At 40.7% G+C, this 12,974-nt stretch overlaps 1 protein-coding gene across 2 annotated transcripts in view; it reads left to right on the forward strand.

The window, feature by feature from the left end:
- The first annotated feature begins 1,042 nt into the window (after positions 1 to 1,042).
- BRD10 (bromodomain containing 10) overlaps positions 1,043 to 12,974 on the forward strand; it is a 74,608-nt gene continuing 62,676 nt past the window's right edge. For both annotated transcript variants that reach the window (XM_080911725.1, XM_080911726.1), the window contains exon 1: positions 1,043 to 1,923. In XM_080911725.1, coding sequence (XP_080767851.1) covers positions 1,334 to 1,923 — 590 coding nt within the window. In that variant the 5' untranslated portion in view covers positions 1,043 to 1,333. The remainder of the gene's footprint in view (positions 1,924 to 12,974) is intronic.

Here is a 12,974-nt window from a genome sequence, read left to right on the forward strand (position 1 = left end):
AAAACAGTAACATCTATTTGGGGTTCGTAAATTTCTTCATTTTAAGCAACATGTAAATTAATGTAGTGAGTCCACTTTTGGGTAATTTAAAAATAAAAATAGGTAGCGAGACTTTAAAGCCACACCAATAATAAATAAGCTGTACAGTTTAGAGTAGACATATGGAGACTTTTTAGTGAGATTGCATTCTCTTAATTTTTTAGCCAAACTCCAGGTGGTTTTCGGTTTTTAAATTTCAAATTAGAAAACAGGATTCGCTTTTGAGAACTAGCGTTCTACATAACACCACTCTTCTTTTGTGGAGTCCTTAAACTTCCTTTCAAACTTTTCTAAATGCTGGTTTTATGTAAAAACAAAACCAAACCCAGTCACAAAAGGAAGGAGGGGTACAAAGAATATTTTACAACGGAGAGGACTTAATCTTGTTCGTTCTCGTTATTCATTTGGGTTAGCAAAGGTTACTCTCAGTCCATTGATCGCCTGCCAGACTGTGCACCTGCGCAGGCGCTGTTTCTCCGTCCACCCCACCCCTTACAGAAGCCCGCATATTGATGACATCATTAGTCCGCGCAACACACTCGGCCTCCAGGCCTGTGGGGGAGCCAAGTCCGAGCTTTGCGTAGCAGGGCGGGGCCAAAGGGGGCGGGGCCATCCTGAGCTACTACGCATGCGCGCCGGGAATGGCGACGGTACCTCTTTCTTTGCCTCTCTACACGGCTCTCCCCAGCCGGGGGGGCTGAGTGCCCAGCCCCTTTCCTCTCCGCTCCTCCCCTTACCCTCCTCCCGCCCGGCGGGGCTTCTAACTGACAGTTGTCGCCCGGCCCGGTCCGTGCGCCGCCTCCTCCTGCCCAGGTCCCCCGCAGGTAGACAGGGGCGGGAGGGGGTGTGAAGGAGAGGAGGAGCCGGAGCCGCGGCGGCCCGGGGCTGCGGCCCACTCGAGAAGGAGCAGAGCCCTCTTACTCCTCGCCCCCTCCCAGTGCCCCGTCGGCCCGGGAGGGGGTGGGGCGCCGAGGCCCCGCCGGCCCGGCCGGTGAGCGGGCGGGCGGGGTGTGGAGGGTGAAGCCGGCGCGGGCCGCGCGCTCCGGGGGGAGGGGAGAGGAGGGCACCTAGCTCTCCTCTCCCCCCTCCCCCGCGCGCCATGTAACCCCGCCCCGCGGGCGCGAGCCTGAGACCCCCGCGCGCGCGGGTCCCGGCCGGCGACTGAGGAAAGCAAGGCCCGATGCGGCAGGGGCTGCGCGGCGCCGCGGATCTCTGAGGAAGCGGCCCGCGCTCACGCGTCCCCCGGCGCCTCGAGCGGCCGCTCCTCTCTACCCAGCCTGGGCCTGCCGGGGGCATGAGCGTGCCGGAGACACCGGGGGAGATGGAGCGGGCCGCGGAGGAGGAGCGGCCGCCACCGCCGACCGGAGGAGGGAACGAGGAGGAGGTGGCGGCAGCGGCGGCCCGGGCCTCGGCACTGGTCCGCAGGAGGAGTGCCTCCTCGGTGGACGACGAGGAGGAAGAGGCGGCGGCGGAGACGAAGGTGGTCGCGGGCGGTGGCTGCAAGGAGCAGGAGCTGACCTACGAGCTGCAGCAGGGCTACCGCATCCTGGGCGAGTTCCTGCAGGAGAAGCACCGCGGCCTCACCGCCCCTTTCCTGCAGCCCTTGGGGGGCGTTGCCGCCGGGGAAGAAGAGGTGGCCGAAGGGCGGCGCGGCGGTGGCCGGGGCAGTCGCGTCCTCCCGCAGCAGCCGGGCCAGGGCATGTGTCTGTTGAAGATGGAGGAGAAGTTCTCCAGCGGCCAGTACAGGGGCATCACTGAGTTTGTGGCGGACTTCAGGTTGATGCTGGAGACGTGCTACCGTCTGCACGGCGTCGACCACTGGATCTCCAAACAGGGCCAGAAACTGGAGATGTTGCTGGAGCAGAAGTTGGCGCTTCTCTCTCGGTAAGCGAGCCCGGTCCCTAGTGGGACTGACAGACCGACACAAACACACCCGCACACGTGTCCGAGGAGGGGCTGGGCCAGGGCCTGGGGGGCGGCGCTGATAGGTGCTGAGTTGGTGCAAGAACCGCGGGAGGAGGAGCAGCAGCGCCGGGCGTGAGACTGGAGGGGTGTGGTGGGCACCGCGTGAAGGGTGTGCGCCCGCACGCCGAAGCCGAGAAGGTAGCCCCGTCCAACGAACCCCCAAACTCGGATAGCAGGTAGATAGGTTCAACATGTAAGAGCTACGGGAGTAGGCGCAGGGAAAGCTTTTTATAGGATGGAAGTTGAATCCGCCACTTGTAGACAGTTGTAACGTGCCGTTGACAACAGCACGTGGGGCGAAATACTTTTAGGAAAATAATTTTGATCGTTGAGAAAGATGGTCGAGCAAAATTTGTATCTTTTACTATCAGTTTCAGCCATTTGAAATTTAAGTGTTATTAAATGTTCCCATTTCATGAGGAAATTGAATTTTTGCAGTGACAAAAAATGCATCGACATCTTTCATAAGTGTAGACTTGCATGGTGTGGGCCGGTCGGTCTATCGGTCTGCCTGTCTGTCTTTTTCTTTTTCCAGTGCTAGATAGAACAGAGGGCTTCAAGTATACCAGACAAGCACCCTACCACGGAGCTAAGAACCCAGCCTCAGACATTTTTTATACTTTCTGCTAGAAAGTATAGGTAATTCAGATTGTACAGTGCTTTTGGTATACAGCATCTATATGCTTCCCCCTTTTAATAAGAGGAAATAAGTTAACATAGGACATTGAAGGTATTTTATACAATAATCACTATATAGTGGACACGAACTCAGTTAATTTCACTTTTTTAATAGTAGAAACGTTTTTAAATATTAGAAACTTTAATTAAAATGGGTTAATTAATTATCAAGGCTTTTATTTTGTGTATATGAGAGTGTATGTGCACTGTGGGGAGTAATGATCGTGCAGTGGAAATCAGAAGAAAGTGTCCTTTGGGAAAATGTGAGATTCCATTTTCTAGAGAGTGAAAGCTAGCAAGCCCCAGCCAGCCTCCAGTCTTCATCTCCCTTGGAGCAGGGGTTACAGGTTTGTTCCGTGCTAATAGGATCTGAACTCAAGTCGTTTTGATTGGGCATCAAGGGCTGTTAGGTGCTAAGCCATCTCTCCAGCTCCTGGAATAAGGGTTTGAGTATTTATTACCTGGATGAGCTTGATTGATTGACTTTTTTGACCGGTTTCCTTGTCTATAAAATACTATCTACTTAAAAAGCTTGCTGTGAGGACCAAATGAGGTTTTTTTTTAAAAAAAAAAAAACAAAGTCAATACCATAAGTCATGTAACTCAATGTATTAAGCACAGTCGTGCAATAAAAAGAATATTATCTCAAATCTGAACTTGGGCTTTGTATAAAATATGAAAAATAAGTTACTCATTTGTCTTTGGCTTATATACTATTTTCAAATTTATTACTAATTTCACTAAAAGAATAATATAGTGAGTGTTAACTCACTAAAAGGCAGATTCTTTAAACAGACGAAAGTTGTTTTTACATCAGCAGTGAAGTACAATTATTTCTAATAGGTTAAGTGTTTACAAATTAGCTTTGTAAGTAATTTTTAGTATTTTTATTTGGTGAGTTTTTTAAAAAAACTGTTACTCTTTACAGTGCATTGTGGTGGAAATACCACATATTTTAAAAGCAGTCCATCCAAATGTCATAAATTTTAAAAAGTTTTTTTAAAAAAAGATTTTAACTTGGGGGAGTTATATGTATGCATGTGAATACAGTTGCCTGTGAAGGTCAGTTTGTCAGATTGACTGGAGCTGAAATTACAGGTGGTTGTGAGCCACCTGAAGTGAGTGCTAGGAATCAAAGTCTGGTCCTCTGGGAGAGAGCAGTTCGAGCTCTTAATCATCTGAGCCTTCTCCCCAGTCCCACATGTCATTATTTTTAAATAGCTAAATATACTTCAAACTGATGTCACAGGATTTTAAACACAGAAGGAACCTTAGAGTTCTTGTAATCCACCTAGTTTTATAGATGGCGAAACCAGATCTAGAATGAGACAGAATTGCTGTATGGGAAGTTCTGAAAGGTAGCATGTAGACACAGCTGATCTGTAGATATGCTCAAAATTACTCTGTGTGCAACAAATCTTTGTTCTATAAAACGACAGGCTGTTCTTTTCTCTTTTGCATAAAATTGTATAAATTCCCAACAGCTTATGCCCAGAAATACCCCCTTTACACTTCAGAGTTTAAACTTGCAGTGTTGTAAAGTAATAAAAAATATGTCTCTAATTTATTAGGTCAAATGAAATAAAAATTCATTTTAATAGCAAAAGTAATGTGATGGTCTCAAATAGATAGTTTTGAGTTCCTCATGGTTTTGTGCCAATATTTGATGTATGCAAACATTTTGTAAGTGCTAGACTATATTTGTGGATACTCATTCTTTTCTTTTTTTATATTAGCTTAAAATCTGAGTCATAGTATTTGAGTGGGCAGAACTTAGTGAATGCTGCAGCTTCTTGGAATACACGTTTGATATATCGATGTTCAAGAACAGTATTCTACGGACTTTTTATGTGATTATGGTTTCACAAAATAGATGACTTTATGAGTATCATAAAGTGGTCTGTGGTTTAGTAATTAAACCAGTATTACATATTATCTTTTTGTCTTCTAATGTGTATTTCTCAGACACTGAACTATTATTTTCAAATGGTAAAAATTATTTTAAAGTTGCTGCTTATATGATGCTGGCAAGAATACTCAGTGGGAAAAGGTATTTGCTGCCAAGCCTGAGGACCTGTGGGATACACAACCCCTTCCATAAATACATGTTAAAAAATTGTTTTGAGCTGCTATATATACTATTGAGCTTTCTATTGAGCAGTTGATGAGGTATTAGGTGAAGAGGATGCCACATTATCATTAGTGAGCAGCCTAGTAGTACTGATACTATGAACAAGTTATAACAAATATGTTTCATCATTCAGACAGTGACAGTGGTGATAAGCTAGGCTAGTTGATAGTATAAATATTTCTGAATTTATTTGATGGGATTGACTGGAAATCTTGGCTTAGCTTATAAAGTACTCTTATGTGTTCCATGGGAACATTCTTTGGGAATACTATGATGAGCTATGTTCTAGAGTGTTTGAGGTATATAGACATGGTATAAACTACTGGTGTCGGGGCAGGGGTGAAGTTTAAAATATCTTATTATGTCTTATTCAAGACATTGTAGTTTTGAGCTAGATGAAATTGATATCATTGAATATGTATTTGAGTAGTTCTATATTGGTAAACATTATCTTGTTCATTCAGGTTGATAAGTGCAGAAAAACACACAGATCTGGAGACAAGAGTTCAGTGTTGGACAAGGGTACCAAGGCAGAACTTTATATGAGAATCACTGGTCTTTAGCAGTCTTTTGGGAGAGAAAAAGATTATAAAAGTTTGTGATTAAAATGTATACACCATATATATTGAAATCTTGGCAGCTTGATAGAAGGCTAGAAAGAGTATATTATGGCACCAATAAAAGGTATTATTTTCAGTACTATGAACTTTATCTAAAGTTTCTGTTCCACTTGAAACTATTTTAGAATATTGTAGATTTCTTACAGTAAAAATGCCTTGGTAGAGTAGTGTGTCTTTACTATGTAGTCTATCAGTATGGTTGTAAGCTGTAGTACAAATACCTGAGAAAAACAATTTTAACAAGTTTTATTCCATTTTCAGATCACTTTTAGACTATTTCCTTAAAATTAGAATTACTCAAAACAAATAATCATTTTTAGTGTCCACAACCTTGTATAATAGTGTTCGAATTGGTAATTTGGCACATGACATTTGCTTGGGATCTTCTTTTCCCTAAGGATAGCCCTTGTCTTTAGATACATTCCATTTGTTAAAGATACATCTTGTTTCAAATGGTAGCATCCTAATTTGTAGGAACTACAGCTTTATTTTTCAAAAAAGACTTGCAGGTTGGCATATTAGCAATTGAAAAAATTTTAAATCTAATCCAGTCTCAAAAAGAAAAATCATCATATGATTTTTTTTCTTGTATATATAATGGTGTATGGCATATCATGAAAGTAAAAGTTGGATTATTGGGCATGTGAAAATAAAGGAGAGTCAGAGGTGATGGAGGTTATATTCATTTGTATTCACATATGAAAATGTTATAATAAGACACCATTGTACAATTAACACATGCTAACAAAAATAACTTTAAGGGGAAAATTGGGTTGGAAAGATACAGAGGTCAGTAAATACCTACCATTAAAGGGAGCATGAGGACCTGAGTGTGGATCTCCAAACTTGTAAAAGCTGGATATGGTGGCACTGGGAGAAAGATGGGGCAGTGCAGAGACAGGCAGGTTGTCAAGGTTTGCTGGCCAGCCAGTGTGGCCAGTTGGTGAGTTCTGGGTTCAGGGAGAGACCTTGCCTCAAAAGAGAAAGTAGAGAGGATTAGAAAGATGGTTAAGAACCATCTTGGTGGTTAAGAACTCTTGTTGCTGTTACAGAAGACCCAGGTTTGATGCTAAGTGCCCACATGGTGGTTCCACAACCATACATGACTAGTTCTAAAAGATCCAGTATTGTCTTATGATGGCCTTCCTGGACACAAGGTACACACATATTGTGCTCATATATACATGTAAAACACTTTCACACAGAGAGTAAATAAATATTGTCAAAATAGTAACATGAAACAGTGATGAAGAAAGACACCCAGTCTTGATTACATATGCATGCATGTCTGCATTAACCCATGCATACTCAAAGCATGCACACATACACAATTTTAAAAGATAAATTATAATTTACTAGCACATTATATGACTTATGTGGTAGTGTATATTCTCAGCCCTTTTGATCAACATCAAGGAATCTTTTCCACAAAATGTGTACTCAGGTAGAGTATTATTTTCCCAGTAGCATTTCATACTTTCGTTTTTCTTTTTTATCCTTACTGTATTTATTTATTTGTATGTTTATGTGTATTTGTGCACCCATACACAACGCCATACTTGTAGAGGGCAGAGAACAGCTTGAGGAATTCAGCTTTCTTTTTCTATCATGTGTGTACTAGGGATCAGACTCAGATCATCAGCCTTACCTGCAAAGCAGTATTACTGGCTCATATTTTTGTTTTTAAAATTGCTTTTCAAACAAGTCTATGATTCCTGCATATGGAAGGTGAAGGTTGGAGAATAAATTCAAAGCCTGCTAGACTCTATATGGCCTTGCCTTGAAAAAGAAATAGAAACAAAATACTATACCAGACTTGATGGAACATACTCTTGATCCTAGTGCTTGATCATATAGGTAGGTAAAATACAAAACTAGAAAACAAACAAACAAACAAAAAAACTTTTACTAAATAAACTATTTCTACAGAGACAGTTCAGAGTATTTTCTCAGGTTTGTCCTAAAAAAGAAAAGTCTACTTCATTTCACACAGAGAAACAGGCTATTTAAAAAAAACTCATTACATATTTTTCCTGTAGTTACAAAACCAGTGTTTTTGACATATCTGAAAATTTTTAATTAGAAGATGAAAATATTAGAAAATAATAAGAAAGTTGAAGACATTTTATATTTGCTTTGAATATTTGTGCTTGTGCTTAGAATATACTACAAATACATTTTTTCTTGACTCCCTTATTTTCTTCTCTGATGCTGCCTTATCTAAGACTTCCTTTTTAAAAATTTTTACTTTTATTACCTATATTTTGTTTACACTTCAAATGTTATCTCCTTTCCCGGTTTCCCCTCCATAAATCTATCCCCTCCTCCCTCCCACTTCCCCCAGCTTCTATGAGGGTGCCCTTCACTCTCCCCCCACACCCCATTTCCCCCCCCCTCACTTGACATTCCCCTACACTGGGGCATCTCGAGTCTTAGCAGGACCAAGGGTTTCTCTTCCCATTAATGCCCAACAAGGCCATCCTCTGCTGCATATGCAGCTGGAGCCATGCTATGTCCCTCTGTGTACTCTTTGGATGGTGGTTTAGTCCCTGGGAGCTCTGGTTGGTTGGTGTTGTTCTTATGGGGTTGCAAACCCCTTCAGCTCCTTCAATCCTTTCTCTAACTCCTCCATTGGGGACCCCATTCTCAGTTCAGTGGTTGGCTGTGAGCATCCACCTCTGTATTTGTCGTGATCTAGCAGAGCCTCTCCGGGGACAGCTATATCAGGCTCCTGTCAGCATGTTCTTCTTGGCATCAACAGTATTGTCTGATACAATGGCTTGTATATGGGCTGGATCTCCAGGTGGGGCAGTCTCTGGATGGCCTTTGCTTCAGTCTCTGCTTCAAACTTTGACTTCCTAACCATTCTTAAGTCACTTTCCTTTTTTGGGTCCTTATCACCTTTAATGTGCTTTGTTCTTAATAGGGTTTTGTTTTGCAACCTTTGTCATTACTTTTATGTCATATATAATTATTTCTCTCTGAGCACAGGAATTTTTTCTACTTGGTGTGCTGCTGTTTAACTTTTGTGACTATTCACTTGAAATTAAAAAGTAAGTAGCTCTTTAAAAACGAAGGATTTTTTTTATTAATTGTTGAGTTGAAAAGAGGCTTCATACTCAATTCCTCATGGAATGAATACAGTTTTTAGAAGCCTGGTAAAATTCATGTTTGAAGTTAGGTTAGCTTGGCCAGTTTAGTGAGACCCTGCTAAGAGTGCTTGGGGAGAGTGACACTGACCTTGTCTGTCTTGTGTGAGGTGCTGGTAGGTTCAGCTGTCCATACTACAGAAAGAGAGGGGTATGGAGGGAGGAAGGAAATAAGAGACAGATGTGTAAGTGTGTATATAATGAAAGGTATGGGCTGGGGAGGTTTGTATTTGCTTTGATACAGCACTTTAAAAGAAGGGTTTCAAAGATCTCATACCAGTGGGAGCTATACAGTGAGACCATAACATAAAAAAAAAAAAAAAAAAAAAAAAAAAAAAAAAAGCAGTGTATAGTTAAGGCATGCTAGAGTCTAGACTGAATAAGAAGAGAAAGTGAGCTGAGTAACAGCACTCATTTCTCTCTGTGGGTCCACTGTGACTATCTGTCTCATGTTTCTGCTGCTACACTTTGCTTGCCATGATGTACTGTACTCTCAAACTGTGAGCCGACTATCTCAGTTCCTTGAATTGCTTTTTGTCAGGTAGTCACATAAATTAGAAAATGAACTAATAGAGCTGCTAAGAAAGAAAAGAAAACCACTTTAACTAGAAATCAGCCTGACTCATTAAACTCTTTTAAGTTGACGCCATCAATCATACCATGATTAATTTTAAATGTGGTACTTTATGTCATACAAGATTAGCTAGTTTTCTATTAATTTCCTCACTTCATTCTAATTTATAACAGCACTCTCATGATTGGTTTATCAGTCTAGAGAGATAGTTCTCAACTGTCCTAATGCTGCAACTCTTTAATATAGTCCCTTATGTCATGGTAACCCCCAACCATCAAATTATTTTGTTGATACCTCATAACTATAATTTTGCTACAGTTATGAGTCATTATATAAATATTTGATATACAGGATGTCTTGATAGGCAACCCCTGTGAAAAGGTCAGTCATATCCCCACCCATCCACCCCCAAGGGGTCTCAACTCACATTGAGACCCACTGGTCTAGAGCAAGGAATAGAAAAAGCCTGTAATAGATAAAATCTTAGCAGAAGTTTTGAAGTTACATTTTAATACTATTTTAACACTAGTTAACATTTATTGTCACTGCAATCTTGTTTGAAAGGTATTACATACATTGTTGTTCTCTTAGTTTTTAAGATATTTATTGAGAGACTGGAGAGATGATTTACAGGATAAAAACAATAGTTTTTGCAGAGGATCCCAGTTCAATTCCCAGTATCCACATCAGGTGGTTCAATACCACTTTGAACTAGTTCTGGAGGATCTAGTACCACTTTCTGGCTTCTTTGGGCACTAACACACATGTAGGCACTCATATACACAAAATAGAATCCTTTAGAAAGGTAGTTACTGATTTCATGAACTGTTTTACAAATGGAAAAATTGGGTACTAAAAGATTAGTTTACCCAGACTAATTAGTGGCAGAACCTGAATAGGAATGTAGGTGGTTTGACTTAACAGCCAGTATTTAACCACTGTGCTGTGTTGCCAGAAGATGTAGGGATTGAGGAAAAGGAGTCTACCTACTGAGACAGGCTGGGGAGGAAATGCTTATAGGGAATTTCAGGGCATAGGGGCTAGAGACCTAGTATTGTAGGATTTCCTGTATTTGTAATATTATTAAAAATAATAACATAGGCAGGCACTGATACATGTTTTTATTCCTATTAAATGGGAGGACAAGGGAAATAAATCTCTGAGTTCGAGAGCAGCCTGGTCTACATAGTGAGTTACAGGCTAGCCAGAGTTACATAATGAGACCTTATCTCAATAGCTAAACCAACAACAGGATATATAAAGTAACTGTTGTAGAAATCTAAAGAAACTAATTAGCAATTTAGTGATTAATGTTTGCATTATTGTTTATTAAAAGAAATGATATGTATATCTGGTAGCAAAAGCTAAATGTTATAAGGAAGTAGCAAAATTTTTCTAAGAAGTCTCCTTGATCTAGGGAGTTGGCTTAGGAGATAAGGTACTTGATGTATAAATTAATAACCTCAGCATTCACATAAAAACTGGGTATGGCAATGCCTTCCTGTAATCCCAGTATTGGGAAGCAGAGATGGAAAGATGCTGAGGAGCTCAACAGACCAACAGGTCTAGCCAGTTAGAGAGCTTCAGGTTCAGTGAGCAATCATGCCTTAGAAAAATAGGGTAAAGGCAATTGAGAAATATGCCAGAGATCAACTTCTGCTCTCCACATACCTACACACAGGCATGACACTTAGATACTTACGTATATTGCACACACATGCACACTTTACATAGACTCTCCTTTCTCTAGCAGTATAGTCTATTACTGTTTTGAGACCACAGTTATTTCCTGTATCTAATTGATATCTAATAACCAGTTTAAACATGTTTAAACCTGTACTTATGGCTTATTTTGTTATGGTAGTAGTGATAGTTTTACTGTGGCTAATCTTATGGAGCTCTGGCCAAAACACTTAAGTTTTTTCAAGTTTCTTCCATTTCATTTGTTTCCCTTATTAAAGATGTCAATTAATTCTGAGCTTGTGTATTTCTAATGTTGCTGCTTAAGTTTAAGACATTACCATTTCCTTACTTGTAGTTTTCTAATTTTTTTTTCTTTTGAGTTCATTTTCTGTTCATCAATCATTTATATATATATATATATATATATATATATATATATATATATATATATATATATATATATATATGGAGGAATTAGTAAGTACCCTTACAAATAAGTGCTTCACTGGCATTTTGGGTATATTAAAGAATTTAACTGTTCTTCCTACATATCTGCCAAACCACCTCCCCACCCCTCCCCACTGTCTATTTATTTATTTAGTATTTAGGTGCTGTGGCTCTAAGGTGGAAGACTGAGGACAAGCTGGGGAGAGGAGGTTCTCTCTTTCCATCACATGGGTTCTGGGGATCAAACTTGGCTCATCAAACCGTCTCACCACCCCATAAACCATTTTTCATATCATGAACTTTGTACTTGATCTTTTAGTTTGAACATATATATATATATATATATATATATATACATACATATATATATATATATATATATATATATATATATATATATATATATATTCCTACATTTGTTGTTGTTGTTATTTTGGTTTAGTTTTGCATGGTTGACTCCTGCTGTCACTTCCTCAGAGAAATTATTCTTAACTGAATCTATAACTTAGAACTTCTGTATATTTGCTTACTTTGATTTTGTATATCTTTACTACAGCAGCTGTCCCAGTCCCTAGCCACAGTACCTGTAAGTGTCTAACTAATGACGAATGAAGGCATACATAAGATGAACAAAATGATTTGTTAGTCAAGAAATGAATTTGAATACCAGCTGTTTTGTTACTGTGTGCAGCTAGTTGTTGCAGCATCACATTTCTCCATTGTTTTGAAATGCCATCTTTATGATAATTTCAGGGTATATTTTGAACTCTTTACTCTGTTGCCGATCTTTAGACATTTGTATTTCTTTAATTTTGTGATTTTAAATTTCTTTGTGTATGTTGGGGAGAGAGGGAGGGAGAGGATATACATGTATGTGCGTTCTGCTCACATGTATGTGGAGGCCAGAGGGCAACTTAGGCGTCCTCCTCAAGAACACTTTTTTGAGGCAGGCCTATACTAGCAACCAGCAAGCCTATGGACCCTCCCTTCTCCATAATGCTGAGATTTTCTTACCTGGGCTTTAATGGTAAAGTTAGGCTCTCAGGTTTGCAAAACAAGTGCTTTTTACTGACTTCTCCTCTTCAGACCCTAAAATCCTTTAATATCTGGTAAAATGGTCCTCTGCCAAAACTAAATATTTTACCTGGAGTTCTTTTCTCCAATTTTTATATGAAATTTGTCTTTTTAGTAACTTGATAGATTGGACATTTGTCTCAAGTTAGCTATTGGTAGAGCCTTTCAGAGGACAGCCATTCCAGGCTCTTGTCTGCAAGCACAATATGGCATCAGTAACAATGTCAGGGTTTGGTGTGCACCCATGGGATGGATCCCAAGTTGGGCTAGTCACTGGGTGGCTTTCCTTTCAGTCTGCTCCATTTTTGTCCCTGTATTTCCTTTAGACTGAAACAATTCTGGGTTAAAAATTTTGAAGATGGGTGGCTGGCCCCCTGCCTCAACTGGGGCCATGTCTTTCTACTGGAGGTTGTCTCTTCCAGCCACTGTTGGGCATTTCAGCTAATGTCATCCTCATTGAGTCCTGGGAGCCTCTCATATCCCAGGACTTTCTAGAGGTTCTCCTGGCCCTCTGGGCTCCCTTCTGTCTCTCATGCCTGATCCTGTGCCTCCCTTTCCCCTCCTCAGTCCCTTCTCCCACCCAGTTTCCTCCATCCCTCTGCCTCTGTTTCCCT

This window comes from Micromys minutus (assembly GCF_963924665.1).
Source record: "Micromys minutus genome assembly, chromosome: 2".
Taxonomy (NCBI): Eukaryota; Metazoa; Chordata; class Mammalia; order Rodentia; family Muridae; genus Micromys; species Micromys minutus.